General features: G+C 34.3%; 1 protein-coding gene across 6 annotated transcripts in view; it reads left to right on the forward strand.

Moving 5' to 3' along the window:
- Nucleotides 1-14918, forward strand: part of msn (serine/threonine-protein kinase msn) — a 176994-nt gene extending 162076 nt beyond the window's left edge. For all 6 annotated transcript variants that reach the window (XM_089593638.1, XM_014359017.3, XM_014359016.3 and 3 more), the window contains one exon: nucleotides 8724-14918. In XM_089593638.1, the coding sequence (XP_089449764.1) occupies nucleotides 8739-11804 (3066 nt within the window). In that variant the 5' untranslated portion in view covers nucleotides 8724-8738 and the 3' untranslated portion in view covers nucleotides 11805-14918. The remainder of the gene's footprint in view (nucleotides 1-8723) is intronic.
- The last annotated feature ends 1536 nt before the right edge of the window (nucleotides 14919-16454 follow it).

The following is a 16454-nucleotide window of genomic DNA, read 5'->3' on the forward strand; positions in this document are numbered from 1 at the left end:
CCGTCGGTGCAGGTTTTACGAGTTAATACATATTTACGTGTACAAAAAAGTACTTTTTCTTACTAAGGACACAAAACGTAACTGTTGATTTTGGCCTGCAGCCCTTTTATTGCGTCCTTGTTATTACTTTTTTTCCACAGACAAAAAAGTCATTTGTATATTAATAGTGTAGGCATATTAGCTTGCAATGTCAGTAAATTGAAAAATAATTGATAGTAGCAGTATCATTACACAAAATAGTAGATAAATATTTGCTCTTTTGATAGAACCGAAATTTAAACAAAATTTATTGGCAGCCTATGTAGAAAACAGGTAAAATAAAATGAAAAAATGTGTAACCTTTCATAAAATTGTTAAGTGGGCCAAAAATTGATCAATGTATGTAAAGGAGCTATTAAAATAACCGTCGGTAAATTTGGGTTGGTTATTAATTTAGAAAGTACAGCATCGATTTTAATTCAACGCATAAATTCTTGGTACCCTAAACAGCTGCTTTGGAAACATATTTTTTTATATTATTTTGCTTTTTTTCTGTATGAGCTGTAAAGAAGTTTTGTTTATATTTTAGTCCTATCAAAAGAGCGAATTTTTATCGACAAGTTTATGCAATAAGATTGCTACTATCAATCAGTTTTAAAAAGGAGTCTAATGCATCTGCACTAAAAGTTAATATTTGCATCTACTGCGCAACCAGTAATTTACTTTTCAGCTCCTCGAAAAATCGTATACAACGGATGCAACTGAAGAAACCTTGGTTTCGCCTTACGGTAAAATTTGACTGATCTAAAATTTTCTTTACTTTTTCGATCTAGGGTCATGATATACTATCACTGGGCGAAAAGTATGCTTATAGGCACAAAATTGCACTTTCTTGACACTTGAGCTGGTACCTTATGCTCTAGTAACTTAATATAAAACTAATTAGGTGTACTAGAAACCGAGTCAATAATCATTTTGTGACTACGATCAATTTAAAGTTCTAAGTTCAGTTTCTGGTAAGTAGCAAGCCATGGCACTGCATCAAAAAACGTATTTAACAATATGTATATATATATATATATATATATATATATATATATATATATATATATAGAAATGCATATATATACTAGTGGGGCTAAGGCCCCCCTGCGTGCTCTGCGTGCCAACCCCCCAATAACAGATTGAGTAGACAAAATAACGACATTACTCGTGTAATTATCAATGCAGGCTAAGAATGAGTTCACAACAGCAGAATACGCGATTCACTAAGGAGTTGATAAAACAATGACAACAATGATAACATAAATATTAATTTTCCATTCGAATTTTTAAATGATATCAGAGAAAGTCTTCTGCCACACGAATTGAAATTAATAATAAATGCTATAGTGATGTTAATAAGAAATTTAAGTATATCAGGCGGTCTCTGTAATGGTACAAGATTAGAGATAACAAAATTATTTAAGTATAATATAGAATCAGAAATAATAACGGCAAAAAAAAGAAAGCAAAGTTTATATTCCTAGAATAATATTGAATACTGGCACCTCATCATCATTACCTTTTGTCTTTTACAGAAAACAGTTTCCCTTTGTATTAGCATGTTCTATATTTATCAGAAAATTACAAGGACAGAGTTTTGATTATTTAGAATTGTATATTAAAAAATTGTTATTCTCTAACGGACAATTATACGTTGCTTTATGAAGATGTAAGAATCCAAAAAGAATTTTAATTCAAATTGAATCCGAGAATAAATCAGAAATTAAAAATATTGTTTAGCAAGAAATTTTTCAGTAATTCAGAAATATGTAACTCCAAAAATCGTCAAATTTAAACACACATATGTTAATCCATAGAAAACCATGAAAAAAAATATGTGAAAAATGTGGAAAGGGTCTTGAAAGAACAGATGGATTAAAACAACACATGAAATGTCACAACATTAAATTAACAGAATGAATTGTTGCTTCAAAAGCTAATTGTGTTTGTCTATTTAATTATACCTCATCCTAAATTATGTCTTTTTGTTAACAAAGTCCTCAGGTCATCAAGAATTTTATAATTGGGTAAAGTAAACATGGACCAGAAAGAGATTTGAAATGTAAAAGTTCAATCAAGTTAAACAATAATGGTAATTCAGAGACATTAAGTGAGTAAGGGGGAGCGAATAGACAGAGGGAGACACATGATCAGTGACTCAAAAAACCCTAAAAACGAGGCATGACTTGGGTACTAAACTGCGTATATTTATTACCATTTTAGATGGTAAAATATTCTATAAATAAGAATTTTTTGGAGGGGTGGTCGACAGGGAGTAAATAAGAGCGGGGGGGGGAGGTTACTAAAATATAATTTAATCAAAAATGACGTAAAAACAAGCAAATAACTATGTGAATGAAGGGGGCGCTAAGGGGAAGTGGGAGGCTGAGACTCACTTTCGTTAATACAACTATATTATATATAGATATACATATGTATGTATACATATATACATTTACATACATGTATATCTACCTACATGATATAGTTATCTCGGTGTGGCATTCCACACAACCTTTCCACCGCCCCCTTAGCCCCCCTCTCACCGCCCTCACCGACCCTCCACAAAATAAGGTAAAAACCTGTCATTTTTTCTCTTATTTTGACATATCGCAGTTTTTTCTAAAACCCCTCACAGCCCCCATCGCATTTTTTCGTGATCCCCATCGCCCCCACCACCCCCAACCGTCTGCGATACTTCTTTAGGAGGCCGTGGATCACATCTTAATTATCGTATTTCTTGGACCTTGATGTGTATATAGACGTGTAGGTATCGTATATAGATTCGTCTATTATTTTTAATCTTCTTTAATGTTACATTACTTAAAGACAAAACTGTCTTATCGCCACAATTTATCTTATCATCAAGATAAATTTAAAGTCATAATTGAGTTATAGGGGGTCATTGCGCAAAGCATCATTATTATTATATATTGAATTATAAAGTTAACTGTTATATCATATAGTTAAGTGTGTGAGGCATTCCAAGCAACTTTCCACCATATAAAACCACTTATATTGGGAGTTTTAAGATTATTTAGTCATTCATGTTTTACTCAGAGTCTTTTAAAAAAAATTTAATTTAATACATCATAAAAATAATATGTCATATGTATTTTTGTACCGTAAAAATGTTTATTTGTGAAGAATGTTAACTAATAAGAACATGTTTTGTTTCTTACAATATATTTTGTTTTCACACATTTTTCCACACCACCCAGGAGGTAAATAGAGGGACTTTATACATACGAATAATTCATAACCATTTCATTTATAAAACTTAATACGACCAAAAATCAATTTATATCAATTGTATTTCCATTTATTTGTAAGTATAAAGTTCTTGGTGCGTTAAGCTTTTTTTTATTAGCATTTATGTTAAACTATAAGTAGAATTTTTATGTGTAGGTATTATATTATTTTCTATACGAATGAATAATACCAATACATACAAAAATTCAAATTACATTTAGTTTATTATCCATACAAACCGTGAAGGTTTCGCATTAAGATGACTTATTTTATGTGTCAACTTATAAAGCCCTATCAAACCACGAAGACTTAGGTCTATTCCTATTCTGTTTTAAATAAGTGTTGAAATTGGTACAATTAGTACAATTGGTACAACATAATATAGATTAATGGGATGTATTATTAAGTAATAAATTTTGTCCATACATATAGGAATATCAAAATCATGTTGTTGTTATGAGACACATTATTACTTATAATCCAAAACTTCTTTCCAAACTAAATTTTAAATATTTGAAATGTTTTCTTTATCGATTTAAGCGAAAATTTCATTTTTATTTTTGCATCTCGATAAAGCCACGTATAATTGACTATGAGAAAATAGAGGTTTTTTAAAGTATAATCCTACATTATCAAAACTCTGACCTTGAGACTTGTTTATAGTCATAGCCAATGCTACAATTAATAGGAATTGTTTTCTATATCAAATAAAGGGTAATAATGAAGTTATTCCAGTATTTAATGTAATTTTAGAAATAAAAACTTTATTACCAATTTTTCTCCCGTAACTATTTCGTCTTCTATGTTATGGTTCAACAGTTTAGTAATTCGCAATCGTGTACCGTTACATAATCCGTCTGATATACTCAAATTTTGAATTAGCATTACAGTATCGATACTGTAATAAGTTTTTGTTTCTCCATTTAATTTACTTAAAATTTTATTGTTTAAAAAAAAGTATATTTACTATGTGAAGTTAGTATTACGTTATTACCAAAACAGTTATTGTAATTATTAAATATTTTAGTACAGACATCATCTGTTATCCAGGATTTAGGAATGTTAAATGTTTCTATGTCCCCTTCTCCAATTCTTAACAATAATTTTGTAAATTCTTTATTACTAGAACGAATATTATTTTGTTATCTTAAAATTTTGAAAAACTTCCATAAAAATGATGATTTAATAGTTTCTTCTATTATCGTAGTTTTATTACCGGTTTTTATAACTGAAAAGATTTTTCGAAAATCTCCTCCTAATACTACTAATTCATTACCAAAGCAAAGTTTTGTATTACACAAGTCTCTTAATGTACTATCAACGATTCTTAGAGCTTTTTTCGGAATCATAGAATCCTTGTCCCATATAATTAAATCAACTTCCCTTAATTTTTTTTTCCAGTTTCAAATTCTAAAAATACACTTTTAATATTATCGAAATCTAAAGGTAAACGCAAAGTTCTATGACTGGTCATACCTTTTGGTAGTAATACAGACGCAATTCCTGTCCAAGCCATTGAGAAAATATTTTTACCTCTAGAAAGAAAATAATAAATGAGTGTCTTATATAAGTAGGTTTTTCCAGATCCTCGAGGACCATCTATGAAATGTACTTTTTCTTCTTGTTCACAAATAGTTGAAAAATTTTTTTTTTGATCTTGATTCAAATTTATGTACATTATATCAAATATTTTTTCTTTAAACATAACAGGAAGTTCAAAAAAAATCTCTCCACATACCACAATAGTACCTTCTGGATGGTGTGGAAATTTACTGATAAATATATAACCAATGCTTAACCATGTAGATCAAAAACTCTTTTTTCTTATGAAATTCTGGGCACCAACCTCTCCCCACTAACAGATAAAATTTTTAAGACTCTCCTTTCAAGTTAGAACAGTAGAGGGTTGGCGCGCAGAGCGTGCTGGGGGGCGAAGCCCTACTAGAATATATATATATTGTAACGGTGAGAGACCGTTAGGCCATCACCAGCAGGCTAAGGCAGGTAGGGAAGCAGGGAAAAGGGGAAAAAGAGTTAAAGGGACTAGGTGGGAAAGTGGTAAGGGAAAGGAGGGGAAGAGAAGAAAAGGTTGGGAGAGCGCTAGATTAACTTGGGCCTTTAAGCGTGCAAGAAGCGAGATTTTGGTTGATTTCACGCGAGAAGCAAAGTTATTGTTATTTTGATACGCGAGAATGTGGTGTGATTTCCGCTGATATCGCGGATATCGGCGACCCTTGGCGGTGATCCAGTGCGACGTCGCTGTGCAGTGTCTGGTGCCGCGACCCTGCTCCTGACCCTATTGACGAGGTCGAGCCAAGGCCAGCCCTGATGACCTTGACCTTGCAACGCAGCCAGTAGGGACGCCTACTGGCCTCTGCGTACCCGCTTCGTTAGCGTCCATGGTCTTGGCCTATCCAAGGCATCGTTGAGGAGCGACCTTCGAGACGCTGTAAGTACCTGCCAATAGGCAGTTTATTGTAAAGGGCAGCAGCCCTTGATTAGCCCGCGTGTCTGCCTGGTTCGCGAGTTTGCACCGCGAGCTGGTCGAGTATTCGCGCTCGTCGAGCGTACATACACACACACACACACGCATGCACCTGCGAGTAAAGTAGATTTTGTACTTATTTTCATACTGTTTCGAATACATATTTTGTTTAATATAATACTCGTGAGTGCTTACTCTTCTCTGTGTATGCCCTGTCCCCCCTGTGTTGTGTTATAGTCGACGCGAGAGGCGACGACGTCCAAGTTCGCCGCGATACTTGACCCCAGTGGTGTCTTGGCGAATGAGACCCGCGAACATCCCTTACAGGAAGTGTCACCGAGGGTATCCGGGCAACACAGGCCCGCTCGAGGTTGCGAATTCCGCCTCGTTAAATACGCATCGGTGGCACCCCGTAACAATATACATGTGTGTGTGTGTGTGTGTGTGTGTTGCTTGAAAAAACAGCTTCGAAAAATCGTGTAATAACGCTCCAAATCCATACATTTATCAAAATTCCTGGAGAATAAGGAATTTAAACCGTAATCTAAATTTTATTGGGCATTGAGTACATCATCTGAAATTTCTACTTAACCAAGTGTGTTGTTATGAGATATAATTGTTCATAACTAGTCATCCACTTGTTTGCGAATTGAAAGAGAAAAGTAACGTTTGGTGATCGTGGAAGAGTTCATCAGTGTGCATGATCTAGAATGTAATAAAAAAAAAATGCATTGTAATGTAAACATTTTGTTAATATTAAGTTCAAGAAACTGATTTTTATCTTGAACGACACTACAAAACGTATACACCTGCAGACGTTGAGTCAATTTATATTTTTAACTGTATATTTTCAAAACAATAAAAGGACTTGAGTTTTTTTTTTTTTTTCAAAGCCATATCCAAATTTTAGGTGATTCAGTGCATTTTTTTTCCATGTAACACTTTATCTCTATTATTATATTTAATCGATATTTTGAAAAATTTATGTAAATTGTATATTATGTAGTGGTAGGGAGCTACCTTAAACACCTAGATAATTAGTTATTAACAATAATTTTTCATAATAGTTGAGTAGGTAAAGTATACATTTCAGATAATACACTGCATGCATTTCAAAGAGAAGACAAGTTTTCAAAATTTATGGAAGTGGGAAAAGACCTTTGAAATAATAGTAATGAAAATAATATAGTCTACAAAATAAATTCCAATAATAATAAAGCATGCTGCCTAGAATAGTCATCTAGAAGTCTAAAAGTAAGAACAATTAACACAAAAGCTATTGTGAATATTCAAGACGTAAGTTGGTGTTAGTTTACCACATAAAAACTGCATAACATCCGCGACAATAACTTCAAATTGTCACTTCTCCCTTGCAGTCGAACTCAGTACATGTCTTTCTTTAAACTTTTAGTGAGTTTATTGACTTATGCTTTGAGACGGTCGTGTGAGTCACCCATCATGGTACAGACTCAGACGCTAATACTTAGGCAATCGAGAATATAACAGTGCTATAGAAAAATTTTTATAATTATTTTCGCTGATCGAGTAATTGTAAGTACAAAGTGATTCTGTTGTTTTGTAAAAGTCAAAAATTTTTTTTATTCTTATTTTAAAGTGATTTGTATTGTTATATTATAGAGATTTTAGCCTATTAAGAACCTTGAATTTTGATTCTGTAAAGGCTGAATCGTGTTAATATGATAAAAAAAACTTATAAGTGTAACCATTGTCTTACACACATTATTGAAGAGGAAAAAAATTGCCTTATACATGGTGAACAAGTCACTGAGGAAACTACGCACAGTATAAAATAGTATTTCCCTACCTCTGGCCTTTTTGAGAGGCTAGTGTGCCCTTGGTAGGAGAAATGTGATTCGCTATTTAAGTACTATTGCACCATGGCTACCTTACTTCCCTTGGGCCCTGTTTTGTAGGTCCCTTGGGCCGCAAAATAGCCCCGGAGACGATGGCACTTATTCAACGAAAACTACTATTTCCTACCTTGAGCTTTTGTAAGGGTTATTTGCCCTTGGTAGGAAAAATAAGCTTCGCACCTGGTACGTATCCAACTAGGGCAAGCACAAGGAGTCCCTAGGACCCAGTAGTTACCCTGGTGACATGCACCATTAGGTACGAAAACTACTATTATTACATAAGTCTTATTGTGGCTATCACGAAGAACTGTTAGATATATCTAGTTAAAAGACGCTTTTGTGGAATTAAAAAATTTATGTTGCAGAAAAATGATAATTTTTTTCCTTACATAGCAAGTTAAAAAATGACGTATCACTTTTCCAGATTAAGGATATCAATATTATCAAACAGAATTTATCTGCAATTTTTTAAGAAATACAATTGTCCAACATTTTAAATATTTTGTTTCATTAACTAGGTTCATAAAAATATTAAGTTAACGACTATGAGTTCTCGAGAAAGAATAACATTGCTTTTATTGGTGTTGTCACTCTTTTTTTATCTATATGGCTGAAATATTAGTTGATGCTAAGCTTTGAACCTCTAAATAAAAAGCTGTGATAACAGCACGTTCAAATGGCTCTTTATTGTAAAAAAATTTCTTATTCTAGTTTTTTTCCATTTCATTCTTATCACACAGTCAAATTTGAATTTGGGCATAGTAGTTTGGAATTGTTAAATTTTTGACGCTGCTTAACTATTGTAGACAAAGAGGGCCGTACATACACGGCTGAAACGTTGTATTTTAATATTAGTAAAAATAAACTGATAGCATATCTTTTAGAATTGATTTAATAAAAAATTTTTCAAATGTTTAACCTCTGTTGTCTTGACTGTAAGTAAAGTTATAAACGTGGTACGCAAAGCACGTAGGGGGTATAATTTGTGATATCATGAGATGTTGAAAATATCCACTAATGGTTTGTTAAAATTTGTAAGATCAACTAATGATTACTTCTCATTTAAAAATTTTTTGTTCTGTTTTCAGATTGAACAAATCAAGATGGCTCACAATTTAACGCCGAGCGTCAATTGCTCACTAGATGATATAGACCTCAATGCTTTAAAGGATCCAGCAGGCATATTTGAGCTAATAGAAGTTGTTGGTAACGGTACTTATGGGCAGGTGTATAAGGGTCGACATACAAAGACTGGTCAGTTAGCTGCTATCAAGGTTATGGATGTTACTGAAGATGAAGAGGAGGAGATCAAACTGGAGATTAATGTACTCAAAAGATATTCAAACCATAGAAATATAGCTACTTACTATGGTGCCTTCGTCAAAAAATCTCCACCTGGCAAAGACGACCAACTCTGGCTTGTGATGGAGTACTGCGGTGCAGGTTCTGTTACAGACCTTGTTAAATCAACTAAAGGTCAAAGCCTGAAAGAGGAATGGATCGCTTATATCTCAAGAGAGATTTTGCGAGGCCTCAGCTACTTGCATAGTAATAAGGTAATACACCGTGACATAAAAGGTCAAAACGTTCTGTTAACTGACAACGCTGAGGTCAAGCTCGTCGACTTTGGGGTAAGCGCCCAACTTGACCGAACTATTGGGCGCAGGAACACATTCATTGGAACACCATACTGGATGGCACCTGAAGTAATAGCCTGTGATGAAAATCCCGAGGCGACCTATGATAATAGAAGTGATCTCTGGTCTCTAGGTATTACTGCCTTAGAGATGGCTGAGTCACAACCTCCTCTTTGTGATCTACACCCCATGCGAGCACTATTTTTGATTCCGCGAAATCCACCACCTCGGCTTAAATCAAAAAAATGGGCCAAGAAATTCCAGAATTTTATCGAGACCGTCCTTGTAAAGGATTACCACCAGCGCCCTTACACCGAGCAACTACTGAAACACGCATTCATACGTGACCAGCCAACTGAGCGCCAAGTGCGGATCCAGCTCAAGGATCATATCGATCGTTGTAAAAAACGCAAGCAAGAGAAAGAGCGGGACGACTACCGCTACAGTGGTAGCGAGAACGAGGACGATGAAGTGGCAGTCGCAGGTGAGCCCTCTTCCATTATCCAGGTGCCTGGTGGCGATACTTTGCGCCGCAATTTTCAGCAGATTCAAGAAGGTCGTACGCTCTCTCAAGAAATACCAGGTCAACAGCAACAGCAGGCACAAACTCATGCTTCTACTGCTACTGTTGCTGTCTGCGCTTCAGCCAAGGATATATCCAAGCAGTCAGCTCAGTTGCCGGGTCGCATGAAGGATCCTCCAGAGACTATGATCCAACAACTATTGCCACTACCGCATGTTCGGCCTTCAGTGCCGCATCGGCTAATTGTCGTACCAGATCCACACCCACCATCACGACCGCTGCCACCGACGCCTAAAGATGACCTGCGGCAGGTGCACAAAGCACTTACACCATCCTCGAATCTTCCTGCAGTCGAGCGGGCCATGGCTTCTGGTGGCTCTGTCAGCGTGCCTGTCTCCCAGAGAAACAGTCATATATTTAAACCAATGGCGCTCATGATTGAGAGTGACAGTGATGATGATATAGAAGACGTAAGTGGTAATAGTAATCGCAATGATGGCACGCTTCTAGCTAGTGATCCGCCCAAGCCACTGCCACATCTTGAATCCTCGTCTTCATCATCATCATCGGGTGGGAGCGTGGGTGGAGGTCCACTTCAACAGCTGGTGATAGCCCAGCAGGGTCATAACTCATACCACGAGGCTGGGGCACCGAATCGCCCACTTCCACCAACGCCCGATGAAGAAGAGCTGGGAGAACATACTTTAGTAATGAAGCGCCGTGAGGCTAGTGAACGCGGCCGAGGCGGGGTGACTGGCACAACAAGTGGTGACTTCCAACGATTGGACTCACCAGGCTCCCGAACCAGCTCAGTATTACCGGATTTATTAACCTCGTCACCAGGTCAACGCCAGGACAAGTCAATCAGCGATGAATATCGTCAGGCAGTCAAATCTCCACCTCTTGCGCTCCAACAGAAGCAGCGCTCTTTTTTAACATTTGGCTTTGGTGCTGGACCAGCCCGCCGTGAGTCACATGTTAATGTCAATGTTACGCCCACAAGCCATGACCTCAGCTCAGATACACCTGAGATACGTAAGTACAAGAAACGTTTTAACAGTGAGATTCTTTGTGCAGCCCTTTGGGGGGTAAACCTACTCATTGGCACTGAAAATGGCTTGATGCTACTTGATCGCAGCGGTCAAGGCAAAGTGTACCAATTAATAAGTCGACGCAGATTTCAGCAAATGGAGGTGCTTGAAGGACAAAATATTCTTGTTACTGTTAGTGGAAAGAAAAATCGCGTGCGTGTCTATTACCTTTCTTGGCTAAAAAGCAAAATTCTTCGCACTGATGGTCATAGTGAGCAGGTTGAACGACGTAACGGCTGGATAAATGTGGGAGATCTCCAGGGTGCTGTGCACTTCAAAATCGTTAAGTACGAGCGTATTAAGTTTCTTGTGATTGCTCTAAAAGAGTCTATAGAAATTTATGCATGGGCGCCCAAGCCCTATCACAAATTTATGGCTTTCAAATCATTTGGTGAGCTTGCACACCGACCTCTTCTTGTCGATCTTACTATTGAAGAAGGTACCCGCCTTAAAGTCATCTATGGTAGTACCGATGGCTTCCACGCCGTTGATCTTGACTCAGCTACCGTCTACGATATCTACATGCCGAAGCATACCCAAAATCCAATATGCCCGCATTGTATCGTCGCTTTACCCAACAGTAATGGCATGCAGCTACTTCTCTGTTATGACAACGAGGGTGTTTACGTCAATACCTACGGTCGCGTCTCTAAGACTATGGTACTACAGTGGGGTGAAATGCCGACAAGCGTCGCCTACATTGGCATTGGACAAATTATGGGCTGGGGTAATAAAGCCATCGAGATAAGGAGTGTAGAAAGCGGCCACCTAGATGGTGTATTTATGCATAAAAAGGCACAGCGACTGAAATTCCTCTGTGAGCGCAACGACAAAGTATTTTTTTCGTCAGCTAAGGGTGGCTGTTCATGTCAGATTTACTTTATGACACTAAATAAGCCTGGCATGGCGAACTGGTGATTTACTTCACTTCGATGTGTCAATTATGTTTTAACCAGTGTTAAACGTCATTCAAAAGTGGTTATCCTCGTTGACAGTTACAGCATCATATTATCAGTCGGAGTGCTCACGATTTTTTAATTTTATTTTTTGATATCTTAAGAAGAACAGCTAATAAAGAGAGGTGAAATTTTAGAATCTAAAATTATTTGTTTATTCTGACTTGACTGTGGTTAAAACAGTGAGAATTAATACGCACCATAATTTTGATACGAATCCTGAAAATCAAAGCACGAATTGCTGCCATTCTTAACAATATAGAGTGTAAAATAATCATTCGTACAATCACAGTAGAAGGGCGTACTAGGTGTTCTATTACTGGAGCCTTGATATGAGTATTGATGTTAAATCAACTTTGAATCATTATTTAATCAGTGTTCATTTTGACATTTAATTTTAATAATCAATAAATTTTCAATATAACATTAGTTAAATGTTGAAAACTTTCATATCACAAGACCACAATGTAGATAACAATAAACTTTTGCTTTATTATGCAAAAAATAAAAATCATCAAAGAATTTTTTTTTAAATTCAAAAATATTTCAACAAAATAAAACATCTTTACATAACTAGAACTTTAACTTGATCAGATAAATTGTTGAATATATTTTTTTAGTCAGAAAATATTCAATAATTTAATTTTAAGTCTCATGTACAAAATTTTGTGAAAAGCAAGTGACATATTTATTTGTAAATAAACCTTACATGTATGGTTGAAGCATTTATACTAAAAGATGCGTAATGCCTACAAGGTCATAGGTCTCAATAATAATTGTGTGATTTTTTTTTTTTTTTTTTGTGTTTAATATCAGTTTAAGCCTTTCAGCGTTAAAAAGAAAACTTTCTTGTTTATTAGTTGCGTACAGCTGTCTGGTTAGTAGCAAATCACTAATGTTTTTTTTTATTAATTCATACATTAGTGCTAAAGTAACTTAGTTCAAATGTTTCATGCTATTACGTGTTATTGATTAGAAGCTCAATTTTCTATTATTTTTTTTTCTAATATTCATTTCAAATAAAATAAAATAAAATATAATGAAATTGAACTTATTTGATTTTAAAACAAATTGTTGAAGCCCTTAAGCCGACCTATTATTGTAACAATATAATAATCGATGATTAGTGATATATATACTCCAAACTTCATCACACAGTTCTGAGCGTTATCAATTTCTTGCTAGAATGCACGCCCAAATCATGCAATGATTTCTGTAAGACGCGCTACAGTATTCTTTACTCAGTAATTCTTATAGGGATTCCGTAAACAGCCTACACCAATTCTACCTTGTTTAAACTATAACTGCCATGTAAGGTCCATTGATAAATAAAATAAATAAGAAACTGACAGCTGTAAATTACATGGACGTAAAATGTATTCTTTACATGAAACTCACTAAAATTGAGTAGACTAAAATTTGACAAATAGTATTTAAGGTCAGTTACAAATCCCAAAGCTGAATGTTTTTTTTAGCCTGTACTAAATTTCAGACTTTTATTTTCTTACTACTTTCCAACAATGAATCGATATTATTCGACGATTCATTTTTTTCCAAATTTAGCATTAAAATCGTTATGGATTAATGGTAAAGTACACTGTTTAAAATTGACTCAAAATAGTAACCAGCGTTGATTTAATATTAATACTTTAGAGTGGGCTTGCAGTAAAAAGGGTATTTTTTTAAAAGACATTTTACTATTGGTAGTAGAAATACAGAACTACCTGGAACTGCATGGATTGTGATCCACTCTATCAAGTCAAAAATATAGATACAATCTAGAACTACTAGAAAAAGTTAAAACGAGTAAAAATCTTTATGTAAGTTTAATATTAATCAAGCGATAGACTCTTTTGTTAAAAGTCTTATTTACTTTTATATTGATACAGTAGTTCTAATAATGTGTGTATTTATATATTTTATCAAATAATATGCATTTATGTTGTTCATGAAGAGCGTCGAGAATAACTAAGTTTATCTGCAATTTTTTAGTATCTGCCATGAATAATGTCGGAATGAGCGTTTGTTGTAGGATATCATAAGACTATCAAAGCTCTTTTTGTTAACCAAACATACCTTTTCTATGATATTTTTTTTCTGGTGCCCTCTACGCTTCTTCTTTCATATGCCGATGCTGTGGAATGTGAGCCCATAGCTGTATGAAAAAGCTCGTGCAAATGGTTTGACATTATAAGTTACACTTACCACAACTCTATAGAATTGTAACATTCGTAAGACTTTTTGTACCATCGATCTCTTACAAACTTGAAAAGCATTGCATACAATGATTATAAAATACATTACATGCATAAAATTACTATATGAATGTACATGACATAAGATTTAAAAAATGGTTGGACTGAAAATAAAATGTAAAAATAAAAAATGTAAATAACTTTAATTTTAAAGAATCAAATACAACAGAAATGTCTTCTTTTATGGAAATCCAAAAACATGATTCCAGTTGCAGTAAGTTCTGAGAATTATAAAATAATTTTAAAAGCTTAAATTTCATAACTGTGAAAAATATCCAGCAGTTAATTTTATGGGATACTGTTGTTGGCGATTATATTAAACTACTATCGGAACAATACTACAAATTTTAAATAGAAAAAGTTACAACTAACAGCTTATTGATATTCATACACTTTGTAAAAAATGACAATGATGTTATTAACATAATCTCTCAACATAAAAAATCTGAAAATTTTGAAAAAACAATGATCATATCGTTACAAACTTTAGTTTAAAACGTATCTTAGAATAATGCTTTGTTTATTTTTATTGTTACAATCGCAATTATAAGAATAAAATGCTGATTTCATTTTGTTTAACTAATTTCTCTTTGAGTTTTTTTTTCTTATAGTACAAACATGTTTCATTTTTTTAGTCACAAATATTTTTATGAATTTTTTTACGAATGTAAAATGTGTAATGTAAAGCATTTGAGCTTTTAGTTCACGACATTAAGTGACAATTTGATGTAATGCTTTTAAGGTCACCTGATAATGGGTTGTGGTGACAGAATGTCGCCATAACATAAGTGAACATTTTTTTACATTACCGATCTCTATGTATTAATTTGTTGTAAGGATTGTAGACTATGTAACAAATTTTCCTAAACATCACTTTTGTAACTTTAAAAGAAATAATGGATGTTATCTCGATTACGAAAAATGATTACTCTATCATCTCAGTAACACGCCTCATTTTATTAACTTTTGTTATGAAAAAATTAAAAATATTATGAAATTTTATTTTAAATTATTGTTAAATGGTAATATGTAAATTTTTACGGCTTAAACAAAAACTAGGCCGACCGTTTTAACATGACAATGGAAAGCTTAAGTGATTAGTTGATCCAACATTGCAACTCAGTTGTCCTTGTTCTTGTATCGAAGTCCATGCTCATTCTTTTTGAATTAATATAAGTGCAGCTCTAGTCAAGCTGTAAGATAGCTTTCAGTTTGTCAATACTTGCGTATCGACATAACATTTAGTTAAGGCTGCAACCTATCGAAGAGCAGGTATTATAAATTTATTTTTCTCCAGTTTTAAGGTTATTTGTCATAATCTGGTGCAAGACATATATACCAATGCCTTAGCACCTTATTTAGAAACCTTATCTAAAACTAAATCATTATTGTTAAGGGTAAAAAAAGTGTATTTTTTGACATACCATGCCGTTTAGTTTGTTAAGGTACAAGTAAATATAAAAACTTGGTAAAAGAGAGCACATTTTTATTAAACAAAATATTCGACGTTTCGTCGAAACCAAAGTCGACCTCTTCAGAAATAAATACGAGGGGCGCTTCCCCTTTTACATCACGATTGTATTATATTAACAATGACACATATTCAAAGTCATATGACTGAATTTACAATAATTAAAGTCATATGAAAAACAATAGAACAAATGGGACACTGTCCCATTTATATAAAGCAATGAATCTTTTCACGTTCTATTGTCTCATATCGGTCACAGTCATCTTCATCCATGTCTGTTTCAGAAGTGGAAGAACTGTCATAAGATTGTTCATCTTCTTTTCTATTACTTACATTTGGAGGTGCTAGCAAATTAATACAATCTTTGGATAAAGATTTAAGTGGTTTTAAAGGTAATTTTTGGCAACTAGATATTTGTGGATCAGATGCAACTAAAAACCGTTTGAAGACATCCTCCATTGTCTTTTGACGGTAATGTTTTCTGGCAAAATTTGCGCGATAAATTTAAAAAAATTTATTTCAGGCTTCCTGCGCATCTTCAGACTTTTGACCAATAGGCAACACTGAATATTTTATTATTATTCGGCCATGAATCAAAGGTTTGTGAACTAATGTGGGCATGTAATACCAGGGATATTTTTGTACAATATCTTTTGCTTATTTGACAGCATACTCGCGAAAATTTTCTTCGTGCATACCATGACCACAGGTGATAATTTGCAAAATAATATAAAAACGATGTATGATATATTGATCAATTCCTGTTATTTTTGCAGATTTTTGATAGTTCTCAAAAAAATCTGGAGCCGTATTTCCGTCGTTTGAAGTTCCACTACCAGCTTTTGGTACGTCAACAATTAAGCCTAATTTTTTGTTGAAGGCTGCT

Source organism: Copidosoma floridanum, unplaced genomic scaffold (genome assembly GCF_036245765.1).
Source record: "Copidosoma floridanum isolate Cflo_tuat_1 unplaced genomic scaffold, Cflo_Japanese_pri ptg000020l, whole genome shotgun sequence".
NCBI lineage: Eukaryota > Metazoa > Arthropoda > Insecta > Hymenoptera > Encyrtidae > Copidosoma > Copidosoma floridanum.